The sequence below is a fragment of the Panthera onca genome, chromosome A1, assembly GCF_046562875.1.
Source record: "Panthera onca isolate mPanOnc1 chromosome A1, mPanOnc1 haplotype 2, whole genome shotgun sequence".
In the NCBI taxonomy this organism is placed as follows: Eukaryota; Metazoa; Chordata; class Mammalia; order Carnivora; family Felidae; genus Panthera; species Panthera onca.
Window position 1 is genome coordinate 132,801,946 of NC_138339.1, and position 13,584 is coordinate 132,815,529.

General features: G+C 35.9%; 1 protein-coding gene across 1 annotated transcript in view; it reads right to left on the reverse strand.

Annotated features, from left to right (window-relative positions):
• Positions 1-754: 754 nt before the first annotated feature.
• Positions 755-13,584, reverse strand: part of SLC27A6 (solute carrier family 27 member 6) — an 81,059-nt gene continuing 68,229 nt past the window's right edge. The window contains exons 6-10 of the mRNA XM_060636226.3: positions 11,691-11,781; positions 8,196-8,394; positions 6,531-6,628; positions 5,330-5,460; positions 755-1,333 (exon numbers count right to left, since the gene is read on the reverse strand). Of these exons, the coding sequence (XP_060492209.2) occupies positions 1,157-1,333; positions 5,330-5,460; positions 6,531-6,628; positions 8,196-8,394; positions 11,691-11,781 (696 nt within the window). The 3' untranslated portion in view covers positions 755-1,156. The remainder of the gene's footprint in view (positions 1,334-5,329; positions 5,461-6,530; positions 6,629-8,195; positions 8,395-11,690; positions 11,782-13,584) is intronic.

Below are 13,584 nucleotides of genomic sequence, written 5' to 3' on the forward strand. Positions count from 1 at the left end.
ATCCTAAAGTTTGGCCTCTTATTTCTATGTTACTTATGGTTAACCTTTACATTTAAAACATATTTCAACCTTATAACCTTTGTTTTTCCAACAATGACAAAAAGGAACTACGAGATCTGCAAATTCTCTTCCAATCAAAATAAACGTTTTAGCATGGGAGGCAACCTGAGGCAAAGCCAACTTTCCTTCTGGTTGCACAGGGAGCCGGGTTTATGGGCAAAGGAGCTTCCTGCCGAGCTCCGCTCCACTTCTCAGTCCAGCTCCACACTCCCCCCTGTGGGAGAAAGCTCACTTTGCTGAGAGCTGTTCATGTGGTTCTAGCTTGAAGCAAACCTTGGAGCTTGGCACTTCCAGACTGAAAGAAGTGCAAGGGTGCTTATTACCCTGTCCTTGCAATAGTGTTCTCACTTAACAACTCACAAGTCTGCTCACACGCAAAGCCTTTTCCTGCCTCCGATCTTGGGGTTCATACCTGCATTCTTGTTCTAGTCCATTCTTTCTCTGTAGCTCTGTTGGATTTTGTAATGAATTTGATCCCATTTATGTATCTTTCAAAAGTTCCTAAATGTTTCGAGCTTACCAGTTTTCTTGTTTTGCTATCTCACACTTCTATGTTTCTCCTATCATCTGAATGTGAATTCAAGATAAGGGCGATAGACAGAAGTGCATATATTTTGGCCAGTCAGCTTCCTCTACTGGAAGTTTATAATTAAAAACATCAGAAAAAAAAAACACCTCAAAACACATATTAATGAAGATGATTTTATTGAGTTTTAGGACAGGGCAGATAAAAATCAAATAATGGAGTAAAAATAAACCCATTTTTCAAAACTAGAAACTAAATATTTAAAAGTACATTTTTACTAAGTGTCTAAATTGTTACACACTTATGTATCATTTAGAATCTTCACAACTAAAGCAAATATTAGTTATGCACTAAACCCCAAAATAGGTAAAACAAATAATCAACTAGAGTTTGTTTTGAATTAAAATAAATTAGAGTTCCTACTAAAAGAAAAGCTGTTGCGTATTAAAGAAAATACAGCATATGTTGATTAATGTCCATTCCCTTCCTCCTTTAATGTTAAAGTATCACACTCTCCTCTCCTCTCACCTGTCCTAAGAAAACATATGAAAATCCAATACGTAAAAAATCTTAAAGTTTGACCTCCCCTAACATGATCTGATCATAAAGTTCTTTGGTCAAGGGAACATAAGACTTTTTCAAGTTATCCATGAAATAAAGTGGGTCAGAAATTTTCAGTGGACTAAACCCTTCTTCCACCAAGTGAAACTTCTGTAGTTTGAATGTCCCTGTTGTTTCCATCTTCTCCTGTAAAATAATTGCCAGAATTAGTGGAATCATTTAATATTGTCTAAAATATATAAACAAAATATTCAATAGACTATAACGTTTAATTATAACACTTTCATAACCATTGACCATCTCTCTATTTACTACTAATAATTCAACATTAGAAATTTTAAAATGCCCTCTAAAACACTGAAATCTTTAGCTCAATTTACCGCTGAGCTTTATTCAACCTGTAAGAATTACGGAAATTGTCGGGTCACCTGGGTGGATCAGTCGGTTGAGTGTCCGAATTTGGCTCAGGTCATGATTCGTGGCTCGTGAGTTCAAGCCCCACAGTGGCTCACTGCTGTCAGTCTGTCAGCAAAGCCCACTTCAGATCCTCTGTCCCCCTTTCTCTGCCCCCCTCACTTGCAGTCTCCCCAAAATAAATAAATATTAAAAAAAAGAATTATGAAAATCGTCAAAAACTAATTACGCTTGATTATAAACCCTCTAAAACACACAGGCTTATCACTTTAATTCACTGTCAGTACATTATGTACAGAGAAAGCTATTAGACACCAAGAAGATAGAAGTTATAAAAGAGAACATTCTATTTCATAAGGCAGAATTTGATAAAAACCAGAAGGGGTAAAGGATGATCTAATACTTGGGTTGCCAAACTCTGCACTGAGGTGCTTTGCAGTATCCCTGGTGAACTTCCAGAGTGTCCAAGGGATATTTTAAATTTTCTAGGTAAACCCTGTGACATCTCAGTCACCACTTGCAAACTACTAGCTCAAGGTAGTTCACAGTTCCTATAGTAGTTTGTGATACATTCTTTCCAATGATGTCTTTATGAAACAGGGTTTTCAGTGGTTGGCATGATAAAAGGGAAGTACAGCCGAAAATCAATGTGGGACAAAGAATTAGGCTGGTTCTGTTCAGTCTGATCTAATCCCAGGGTTTGAGGAGTTGTATAATGCCCAATTTACATCTCTTTGGTACATCTGGTTATTAAAAAAAAAAAAGCATTTTTTCTTTCACGTTGTATGCATTACTTTTTCAAACAGCAACTAATTTGTTAGACTTATGAATTTGTTTTGACCCAAATACTGAATAAATCAAAGTTTAGGTATTTGCTTGACTGCAGAATGCCAGGAAATATTTACTGAGACACTATAGATGCCATGAATCTAGAAAATTTCAGAAGCTCTGCTTTAAGGGATTTAAAGGAGATAAAATGGGGGCAGCTGGGTCACTCAGTCAGTTAAGTATCTGACTTTGGCTCAGGTCACAATCTCACAGTTCGTGAGTTCGGGTCCTGAGTCGGGCTCTGTGCTGACAGCTCAGAGCCTGAAGCCTGCTTCAGATTCTGTGTCTCCCTCTCTCTCTGCCCCTCCCTCAATCCAGCTCTGTCTCTCTCTCTCTCTCTCTCTCTCTCTCAAAAATAAATAAACATTAAAAAAACACAACAAAAAAAGGAGATAAAATGTAACCCTTTGTGGTTGTTTCAGGCATGGAGAAGGAGCTTGTTTTAAATCAGATGACCATGTAGAGGTCCTTATAAAGGTTCTAGGAGTAATATGGCCATTTTTATTCAACCTTCTGAACTAATTCAAGAGTCAAGTTCTCTGTGAGTCTCCTTCCCTGATCTCATCCTCACTGTCCCCACCCTTTCCCAATACTGTCATCACAGAATTAGATCTATGTAGAAACACATACTCTTTTTCTCATTTTTAGAAAATTAGAAGCTCACTGTACTTACACTATTGATGTTCAACCTTAAAAGAAAAAAAGTTTTATAATGTGCCAGGTATATTTCCCCAGATTAGGTAATTTTTCATTGGGTAATGAAAAATTATTAGGCAATGGTTTAATAAGATCTCATCTAATTATAATATTTTAATTAACATTACTCTTATTCTAACTTATAAAGAATATCAAAAGTTTTTATTGCTATAAATAATACTTTGAAGAACATCTTTATATATAACATTTTTTCATCTTTGATTATTTCCTAAGGATATATTTCAGGAAATGAAATTATTGAGTCAAAACATGTAAATTCTAAGAGTCTGATTATATATTTACCAAATTGTTTTCCAGATAGATTATAACACCTTGTGTTTCTACAAGCAGAATAAAAGGACCATTTAATTTCATTGTACCCATGCTGAGCAATACCATATAAAATTTTTTTTTGTAAATTTATTGGCCAAAAAAGTCATTTTTTAGTTTGTGCTAAACAGACTTCGATAAGATTTTATTCTGATAATATAGTTGCTTTATTCATTTTGTCAGAGGTGACCTATGCTTTTTGCTCTGCTTATATCACATCATTTATAAGAATTCATTTGTTAAATAAATATTTCGACTGCCAACTATCATGCATTGTAATAAATACTGTAATAAATACAAATACTGTAATAAATACAAACACTGTAATAAATATAATAGTCACGGCTCTAGTTCTTTGAGGTGTTTAATGACACTAGAATATTTTCTAAGTTTGTCCAAGACTGATTTAGACTCCTAGAGTAGTTCAAAGCTAAAATATTTCTTCTGCTTCATGAAAGTGAATTGTAAGGTGCCCTAGGGGAAAAATGTTTAAGATATCATTTAATCTATCAACTGTGTACTCCATTACACAATACACTATTTCTAGGGTGGTATGGGGAGGGCCAAGAGGAAGCAGGATATGGTTATAAAAGGGAAAGAGTTCTTGTGGTACCAGGAATGCTCATATCTTGACGGCAGTCAATGATGAATGAAGCAACATGGGTGATAAAAGTGTATAGGCCTTAAAACACACACACACACACACACACACACACACACACACACACACACACGCATGCACACATGCACGTGTGAATATAAGTAAAGCAGGAGATTTAAAAAGATGGATAGATTGTATCACTGTCTATGTCCAGGTTATAATAGTTTTGAAAAAATGTCACCACTGGAGGAAATCAAGTAATGAGTACACACAGGATCTTTCTGTATTATTTCTCACAACAGCATGTAAGAATGTTATACATTGTAGATCAGTCTACAATGATCTCACTAAAAATTCCAGTTGAGAATGTGTTACTTCTGCTTTACATCCACTTACCTTTAGTATTTCAGAGGATTTTAATGAAAATAATCTGAGGCAGTGTATACAAACAGAAAAATAGAAAATTACGTAAATATGTATTTATGACAGTTAAGATGATGTGTCCCACTGGACAGTAATGACAGGCCACAAAGATGCTCAACAAATGCTTTAAAGATGAATATGAGGCCATCAATTGCTCCCCTCGGAATGTAACAGTGATACGACAAATGTATCCAGAAAAGCTCTATGTGATTGGATGTTAAGAGGTGATAAGTGTTAGCTTTGGGTTCACAATACTAAATACATGAATGGCTGAATAAATGAGCAAGCAAACTGATACAGTAGCTAAGTAAATTTTCTTTTTACTGTTTTTTATTCTAATAACCTAACAAGAGAATGCCAGCTCTCAAAACAAATACATTCAGAAATCCCTAAAGGTATAAAGTCCCAGAGGGAGGGCAGACAGAAGGAGGTAAAAATTAAAAGCAGAATTGCTTAAAGCCATTTGCTTTTAGGCTCTGCACACATCCTGCAGACACCTTGAGGTCAGCTTGGTGGAACATAATTTTAGGCACAGAGCACCAAAAGTCTTCACAAGGCTTGGGTGAAACGTAGTTTTGGCTTGAAACCATCTCTGAGGTCTTGAGTGAAGAGGAACAAAACAATCCCATAATGAGGACAAAGACAAAGACATCCTAGCATTTCATCACACTCCCTTCTATAATTAGGCTTCGAATATGGCATAAATTAACATCCTAATGATTTTCAGTGTTCTTGAGATTTTCTAATAGAAATAAAGTGCTCACAATATCTAAAAGATAAAATATTATTTTGTAAGTAGACCATCTCCTGGATTCCTGGTCTTGTAGTTCAGTTGAGTCTTTACCCAAGTACAATTACCTGAATTCTTAAAGGTGAAGCAGTAAGATTACCTGAATTCTTAAAAATCTTGGGCAGGCATAAGCTGGTAGAAAAGATACAACTTGTTCATAAACTTTCTCCAAGTCTAACGACTTATTTGGTTTTAAAGTAATAGAAGCCATTCCTGCTTTTCCTTCATAATCTGAAAAAAAAGTTGGAAATAGCATTAATTTTACAGGTACTAGGTGATTTTTAAAACGGTCCTGTTAATTATATACTAATTGTTGCAAATAGAGACATTAATAGTGTCACAGCAATAACAATGCAACAGTAGCATAAATGAGTGGGTCCTTCCTTGAGCATATGATTTGCTCCCCAGAAATAAGTTATAAACAGGGAACGGTAGACTCTATTCTTAATCATCCACACCACGAAAATGAAATAGATGGGGTGGAAAACACCATAAATAACCCCTAGTTTGCATCCTACAGCCATTAGTGTAAAATATTAAGAGGAGACATTTATTTACTGGTGAATATATTCCAGAAATATATCCATGTTAAGAGTCAATGCAAAAAAAAAAAAAAAGACAACATTGTTTTCAAATTTAAAAACTAGACTGCCATTTCCATAACTAATTCCACAGATCACTTACTGCTGATCATGCCACCTATGGATTTTTCCAGGGAATCAGAATCTCCTATAGCTTTCCTCCAGCACCCAATGTCTGTTAGAGTAAATATCTCCTCCTCTGCATAAAGGGGCATAGCTATCCTCTAATTCCAAGTTGGTAACTTTTCTTTGCCATTTTCGCCATCATGAGAAATCCTCTTCTGCATACTTTCAAAGATAAATGAGGCCAAACAGACTTTAAAATTATTTTTGAAGAAGACTCAACTTAGCTACAAGTCAGTGTCATAAAACATTTAAACTAGAACATGTCCACGTTTAGTAGCACGTATAAACTCTAGTCATAAAGAGAACAATAATAAACTATGGAAGAGCTGTAACTATTTTCGAGCAGTGAGTCACTGACCAGAGTTTCCAAGCTTTACCTAAAAATACACACATACATTAAAATTAAGTTGGTACCTGATGGGACCATGAAATTTGTTAGCCTGGTCTAGAGTCACTTGCCAAGACAAGACTAAGCTACTTATTTTAATTGATTAAAAAAAATGAAATGTGGCATTAGTAAGATCATTGCAGAAGTGAAGAAATGTGGCACATTCTATTCGGAGAATTCCTCCCAAACCTGAATTATATTCATACCTGGCACCACCACCCCATACACGTTTGTTTCCTGTATGAAATCCAACATTCCAATAACATCAGCAACCTCTGTGGTTGCAACATTTTCTCCTTTCCATCTAAATGAAAGAAAGAAGTTCTGATTAATACACCTATATTTGAAGAAGTAGGTACCCAGTTTTAGTTTTAGTGCCTTGTACGTGGCTCCGTGCCAGTACCTAGTAACTGAACACAATGGCAGATTTCAGAACGAATGGGAGGCATTTGTAAGGGAGCACACTGTTGACAAGTCAACAAAACCAGAATCAGTGTTTTAGTGAAAATAACTTTATCTGTGTTTCATTGGTATAAACTGGTTACTGAAAAGTGTTTTTTGGTAATATGTCATAAAAGGAAAAGAATGATAAATCCCTCTTTATTTATGAGATGTATTAACGGTTCAGTACAAAACATTCCCTGTCTCCAATGACAGAGATAGAAAAAAATGAAAGGAAAGCTATAGTGGTCTCTCCAGTACCGACCCCCTTCAACTTCTAGGGATTAACCCCTTTGGTTCCCTGAATGCCAATGAATATTCTATTTCAATTAAAATAATTGTACGTATGGTGAGCACATAACATGGTACTAGAAGGTGAGGAAGTAAGAAGTATGACTCATTTATTCATTCAAACATGTTTTTGAATGTCTCCTGTATGTTCTTCACTGTTCTATAGTCATAGACCATGACTAATAATTTCATAAGCCCAAAATAATCTTAAGGAATTAAGAAAGAAATGTAAAAAAGATAAATTTGGCTCTTTCACTGTTTTTATCATTAGGTCAAGAATTAGACCATATTTGACCAGATCGGTTTCTGTTTCAACCCTGCCATTTAAACACCCAGAGTGGATGAGGTCAAATATAATAAAAATAAGTTCAGAGGAGATACACACACACACACACACACACACACACACACATATATAATATTTTATATATATTATATAAACATATATTTTTATATATCTTATATATTTATATATTTATATTTATATATTTTATTTATATTTATTTATTTTAAATATATATATTATATAAATATATAAATTTATTTATTTATAAATATAAATATATTTTTATTTATTTATATATTAAATATTTATATATTATATATTTTTATATATTATATTATATTTTATACATATATGAATGTCTAAATATGTCTAAAATGTCTAACGTTTATTTATTTTTGAGAGAAACAGAGATAGAACGTGAGTGGGTTAGGGGCAGAAAGAGAGGAACACACAGAATCTGCAGCAGGCTCCAGGCTCCGAGCTGTCAGCACAGAGCCGGACGTGACAGCTCGACAAGCTGTGAGATCATGAAGTGAGCGGAAGTCGGACGCTCAACCGACTGAGCCACCCAGGCGCCCCTGTCTATTTTATATTCTAACGAAAGGAGCTCACTGATTTTGACCACACTGATTCATTAAAGTAATGATAAAAATTGACATCAAGATTTAACTTACGTTTCAATCTAACAACAGATGGTCCATGAATTTTTAAATGAGGAGACATTATTGAGATAAAAAGCGCTCTGTCTGCCCTGAAGGTAAAGACCAGGGCGTCTAGAATGTTTCCATACAGCCTTGCTTAGAGCACGGTTCACAGTCACAGAACCAGCAGTACAACCGATGTTATTTCATACCTGAAAGTGTCTCCAATACGGTCCCAAAAATAAAGGAAATTCTCCTGATCTTGGACCATTAAATCTCCTGTGTTAAAGTAAACATCTCCCTTCTTAAAAACATCACAAAGCAGTTTCTTTTCTGTGTGCTTCTTATTCCCAGCATAACCAAAAAAGGGATTATTCTCAGTCACTCGAGAAATGAGAAGTCCAGGTTCTCCTTGGAGAGAAAAGCATTTTTCAGTTATTGGATTAAAACGATTATTACACATATCATGCACGTACTTAAATGGTATCTGACCAACACAACCAGGGTTGCCGATCTTCCTCTGAACTTATTTTTATTATGTTTGACCTCAGGCACTCTGGGTGTCTGCATTCACAGACTGTCCTTTCACAGACTGCCACAGACACAAATTACTTTGGAAAAACTAACAAAAAAGGAAAGCGAATGTCAACAAAACCATATTAAATTTATTTTACATCCTGCATGGATGACTGAAGGCTACTTTTCTTTTATGTTAACTAGATTTTAACACTAAGAATAATGACAACCCTATAAATAACCACAATTATAATGTTAATAAGATTATGACTGTAGCGATGTTTATTGAGCATTTACTATGTAGCAAGCCCCATGAGCCCCTTGCAAACACTAGCTTGTTTATTCTTCACAGAAATCCTTTGAAATTGATCATTAAAATTCCTATTTCACAGGGAAGAAATGGCCCAGAAGGGTGAAGTAAATTACCAAAGACCAACAGATGGACAGGAATGGACCCAGAACTCAAATTTAAGTCTAGGATTCTGTAGCAAGGTTTCTGTTCACTACTATCTCTGGTCTAGAAGTTATTAGAAGTTTAAGAAAATGTTTTATTCTTATGGGATGTTGTCTAGAAATCCTCAATGGGCAAGAGACAAGGCATAAAAGTTATTAGTATTACTTAGAAACATTATCTGAAAAAAATATTCGATCAGATTTACTCAAATTGATCAGGATTTTGCCCAGCAAGCTGTGCGGTAAAAAACTACTTCTATGAGAATGATAGAAGACAAAGGGAAGCAGCAATCACTGCCTGAAAAAAAATTTTTTTAAATGTCTATTTAGTTTTTCAGAGAAAGAGCAGGGAAGGGGCAGAGAGAGGGAGACAGGATCCAAAGCGGGCTCTGTGCCGAGAGCAGAGAGCCCGATGCAGGGCTCAAACTCATGAACCGTGAGATCATGGGTTGAGATGTGAGAGCATGACCTGAGACATGAGATCATGACCTGAGCTGAAGTCAGACGCTTAACAGACTGAGCCACCTAGCTAGGCACCCCTGTCCCAGAACATTCTAAGGCCATTGTTGACTTCCTGTGAAGAGAGGCAACATCCACATGATTGATTAGATGGGGTTAATTCCAGCACATTGTAGAGTGATTTATATCATTTTAACATTCTCTGTTAAACTCTCATTGCTTCCACTCATTCTGGACATCCGGGCTGCCAAAGATATACACCAGTGGCAAAGCCATGCCTGCTCTACTACAGAAAAGGCTCCTGGTTGTCACTGTCATCACTGATACCTCCATCATCATCATCGTCATCATCATCATGGCCATTGCTACACTTTCTGAGCATTTTCTGGGTACCAGTCGTTATTCTGAGCACTTTATTTTATGTATCCCATTTGAGTCTCATCACAAACCTATAACACAAGCCCTCATATTATCTCCATTTTAGAGGTGAAGAAACCGAGAAAGAGAAAGTAATTTGCCCAGTGTCACATATTTGCCAAATGTTGGAGATGGTTTTTTTTAACCAGGTTCATCTGACTTCTAAGCCTGTTTTCCATCACATATTCCTTCAGTCTACATATCCTCTATTTCAGAAATTTCCAAGCTTCTCTTATTTCCCTTAGAATTTATGTTCTTCTTTTTTCTTCAAGACACAGGCTTATAGTTTCTTCCCTGACAATTAATTATTACAAATGCTTAAAAAGATCATAGTGTTTCTTCTATCTGTTCTAGGCAAATGTATGCAAGGCAAAATACCATTAATAGAAAAAAATACTGAGTAATTCATAATGAGAATTGCAAAACACTAAAGCAGATGTTTGGGGACAATCTGCTTTTTAAAAAACCCTGAGTTTACATAAGCAGTTCTGGGATTCAAGTTCCAATGTCAGATATGATTGTAATTGTAATAAGTAAAATACACCAGGAGTGCTTGGCTGGCTTGGTCGGTAGAGCATGTGACTCATAATCTTGAGGTTGTGAGTTTGAGTCCCATGTTGGGTATAGAGATTACTTAAACAAAATTGTAAAATAAATAAATAAAATAAAACAAAACACACTAGTTAAGTGTGTGTATAGTTTAGAAATGGATTTTTTTCTTGGACACAGCTTATAGAGTTGAATTAGGGAAAGATATTTTATAGATGCCCTTAGGCTTGAAATTCAGAGGAGAAGGAAATTTGTGTTTTAATAGATAATGCTTATATTCTTCCCAAGCTTTCAGCTACCAGAACAAACCAACCGACCAGGCTTGCAACCTTTATCTCCACATTTGAAGTAACAGTTTAAATGAAATCATCTCTGAAATGTAGTCCAAGCATATTCTGAGGCGGCAAAAAGTAATTTTGGCCTGATTTATTCAGACTGAATGTCTAAACAATTCCAAATGCACATATCTACATTTAAATTCCTAGACTGATTATATGCAGCAGCAAGTTAATTGGGGCACTTGCTTTTATTAACATGTCTAACCAAAAATCATCATAAAGTCCTCCTTGGGGCAGGAGGGAAGTGAGAGGGAGAAGTGGGGAAGTAGCAAGCCACATGCCAGGCTCTCAGTAGGGTTCTACATCTATCATCTCATGTAATTATGAACAATAACCTCATAAATAAATATTGTCACCTCTACTCTACATATGAAGAAAATAATCTCAGCCTGAGTGACCTGCCCAGAGTTGGACAGTTTCTAAGCGTGAGAGCCCATATTTAAATCGAAGTCTGCCTGACTTTCCATTATACCTAGAATGATAACTAGGGCATTGTTTTTCATATTATATCTTAGTCATATGGGACATTAGTGCCACTATTACAGCTAGACGTGGTGGACTGAGCAAAGTATAAGCCCAGGAGTGCCTGCATGGCTCAGTTGGTTAAGCATCCAACTCTTGATTTCAGCTTAGGTCATGATCTCACAGTAGTAAGACTGAGCCCTTCGTCAGGCTCCACTCTCTCTCCTTCTCTCTCTGCCACTCCTCTGCTTGCTCTCTCTCTTTCTCTCAAAATAAACATTTTTTAAAAAAGGAAATATGAGTGCAAGAGTAATGTGTTCTAAATTTCAATATCTTACTGAGTGACCTATCTGGGATCCCTAACATTAATAATTAAACTCTTCTCCCTGCACTGAAATTCCAAACAAGTCTCATCACATATTAGTAAAAGCCATTCATTCTAAATTCAGTAGTAATTAAACAGAAATTCAGAAACATTGCCTGAGGGGACGTGGTCAAACACAAGAATCTTACCTTTTTTCACAGGAGTACACCAGCCCTGTTCATTTCTAATGGGTTCATCTTTCTGAAGATCATACTTTATCAAGTCAAAAGTGAATAAAAGCTGCCAAAACAAAATTAAACACACAATAAAGACAAAAACAACAACAAAATATTCATTTGTGCAGTGACATCTACCGGTTATGGACTTTTTGTTCTGTCAGTTGAAATAAAGAATGAGAATGTAGATTTATTACTATAAGTCAACTTTACTGAAAAAAAATTAACTATGTATTTGAAACTCAAAACTGAAGGCGATAGTAAATAGCACTTGTATACTGGTATTTACTTCAATTTCATTTTATGTTGCACATTATCTTAGGAAAATTTAATTTTATTCTTTATTCCTCAATTACATATTCTACTAACTCCAGGTAAGAGGAACACTTCTTGCCTTCTCCTTCAGAAATCATTCAGAAAGAGCCTTTGAAATAAAAGTTTTAATCGAACTAAAATGTCAACTATGTGAATGCAAGGATTTTGTTGTCTACTTTAAATTTACAATCCCTTGAAAAGGGAGGGATCAGATGCCTAAAAAATACTTATTTGACACGGACTTTGAACTTTTTCCCTAGGCCTTTCACCTTAATGTCCCTAAACTAACTCAGTACCTCTGTGCACTCATGTGCTATGAGATGGTAAATTGGTAGAACACACTCATCAGATTGGGAAGCAAGCTAATTGGACATCTCTCCTTGTCCCCAAATATTTCCAGCTACCCTGCTCTTGTAATGTCCATGTTACCATGCCATGCTGATTCACAATCCACTAACGTGTGACCCTGGGAGAAAACTGCAGAGTGGTTCAATCCAACTCATTTATTTTATATATAAGAAAATTGAGGTTTTCCTGATCCATTAAACAAACAATCTTATTAAGGAGAACTAGAAAATGGTAAGCTAAGATGGAGATAATAAAAGGAGGTAAGAAACAATAATAAGGAAGGACACAGAGAAGACAGAGACCAAGAGGAGGAGAAACAAAATGAACAAATATAGAACAAGTAAGTGGAAAAGATTAATAAAATTAGTGAGGTAAATGTATTATTTACAAAAAAAATTTTTTAATGTTTATTTACTTTTCAGAGAGAGAGAATATGCACACACAAGCAGGGGAGGGACAGAGAGAGACACACACAGAAGCCGAAGCAGGCTCCAGCTCTGAGCTGTCAGCACAGAGGCTGACACGGGGCTCAAACTCATAAACCATGAGATCATGACCAGAGCCGAAGTTGAACGCTTAACGGACTGAGGCACCCAGGCACCCCGAGATAAATGTATTATTTATCATTGAAGACTAGACACAAACATTTGTTTTTGTTTTTGTTTTTTAAGTTTATTTATTTATTTTGAGAGAGTGAGAAATAAAGCACATGAGCTGGGGAAAGGCAGAGAGAGAGGGAGAGAGAGAGAATCCCAAGCAGGCTCTGTGCTGCCAGCATAGAACCTGATGTAGGGCTCGAACTCATGACACCATGAGATCATGACCTAAGCCAAAGTCAGGAGCCGGAAGCTTAACTGACTGAGCCACCCAGGCACCCCTATTTTTAATGTCAGTAAAATCCACATGTAATTAGAATCACAAGTCATTACTTGTGATGAATATAACTGACACCAACTCATGTTGATTGAGTGCCTCCTGCATGTCAGACACTGCTACAAGCTTAAGAACAGCATTTAATTTAATGGGATAATTTAATTAATATTATCCCATTTTAAGATGTGGGTCAATGAGAGAGGAGGCAAAACAAAATATATTGTAATTCTAGACATAAAGATTCTTCATTAAAAGGCAAGCTTGCATCTTGTTGGTCTTCATCTGTAATTGGGATAACAGCTTTCTGGCCACTTGCCTAATGACTAGTAAA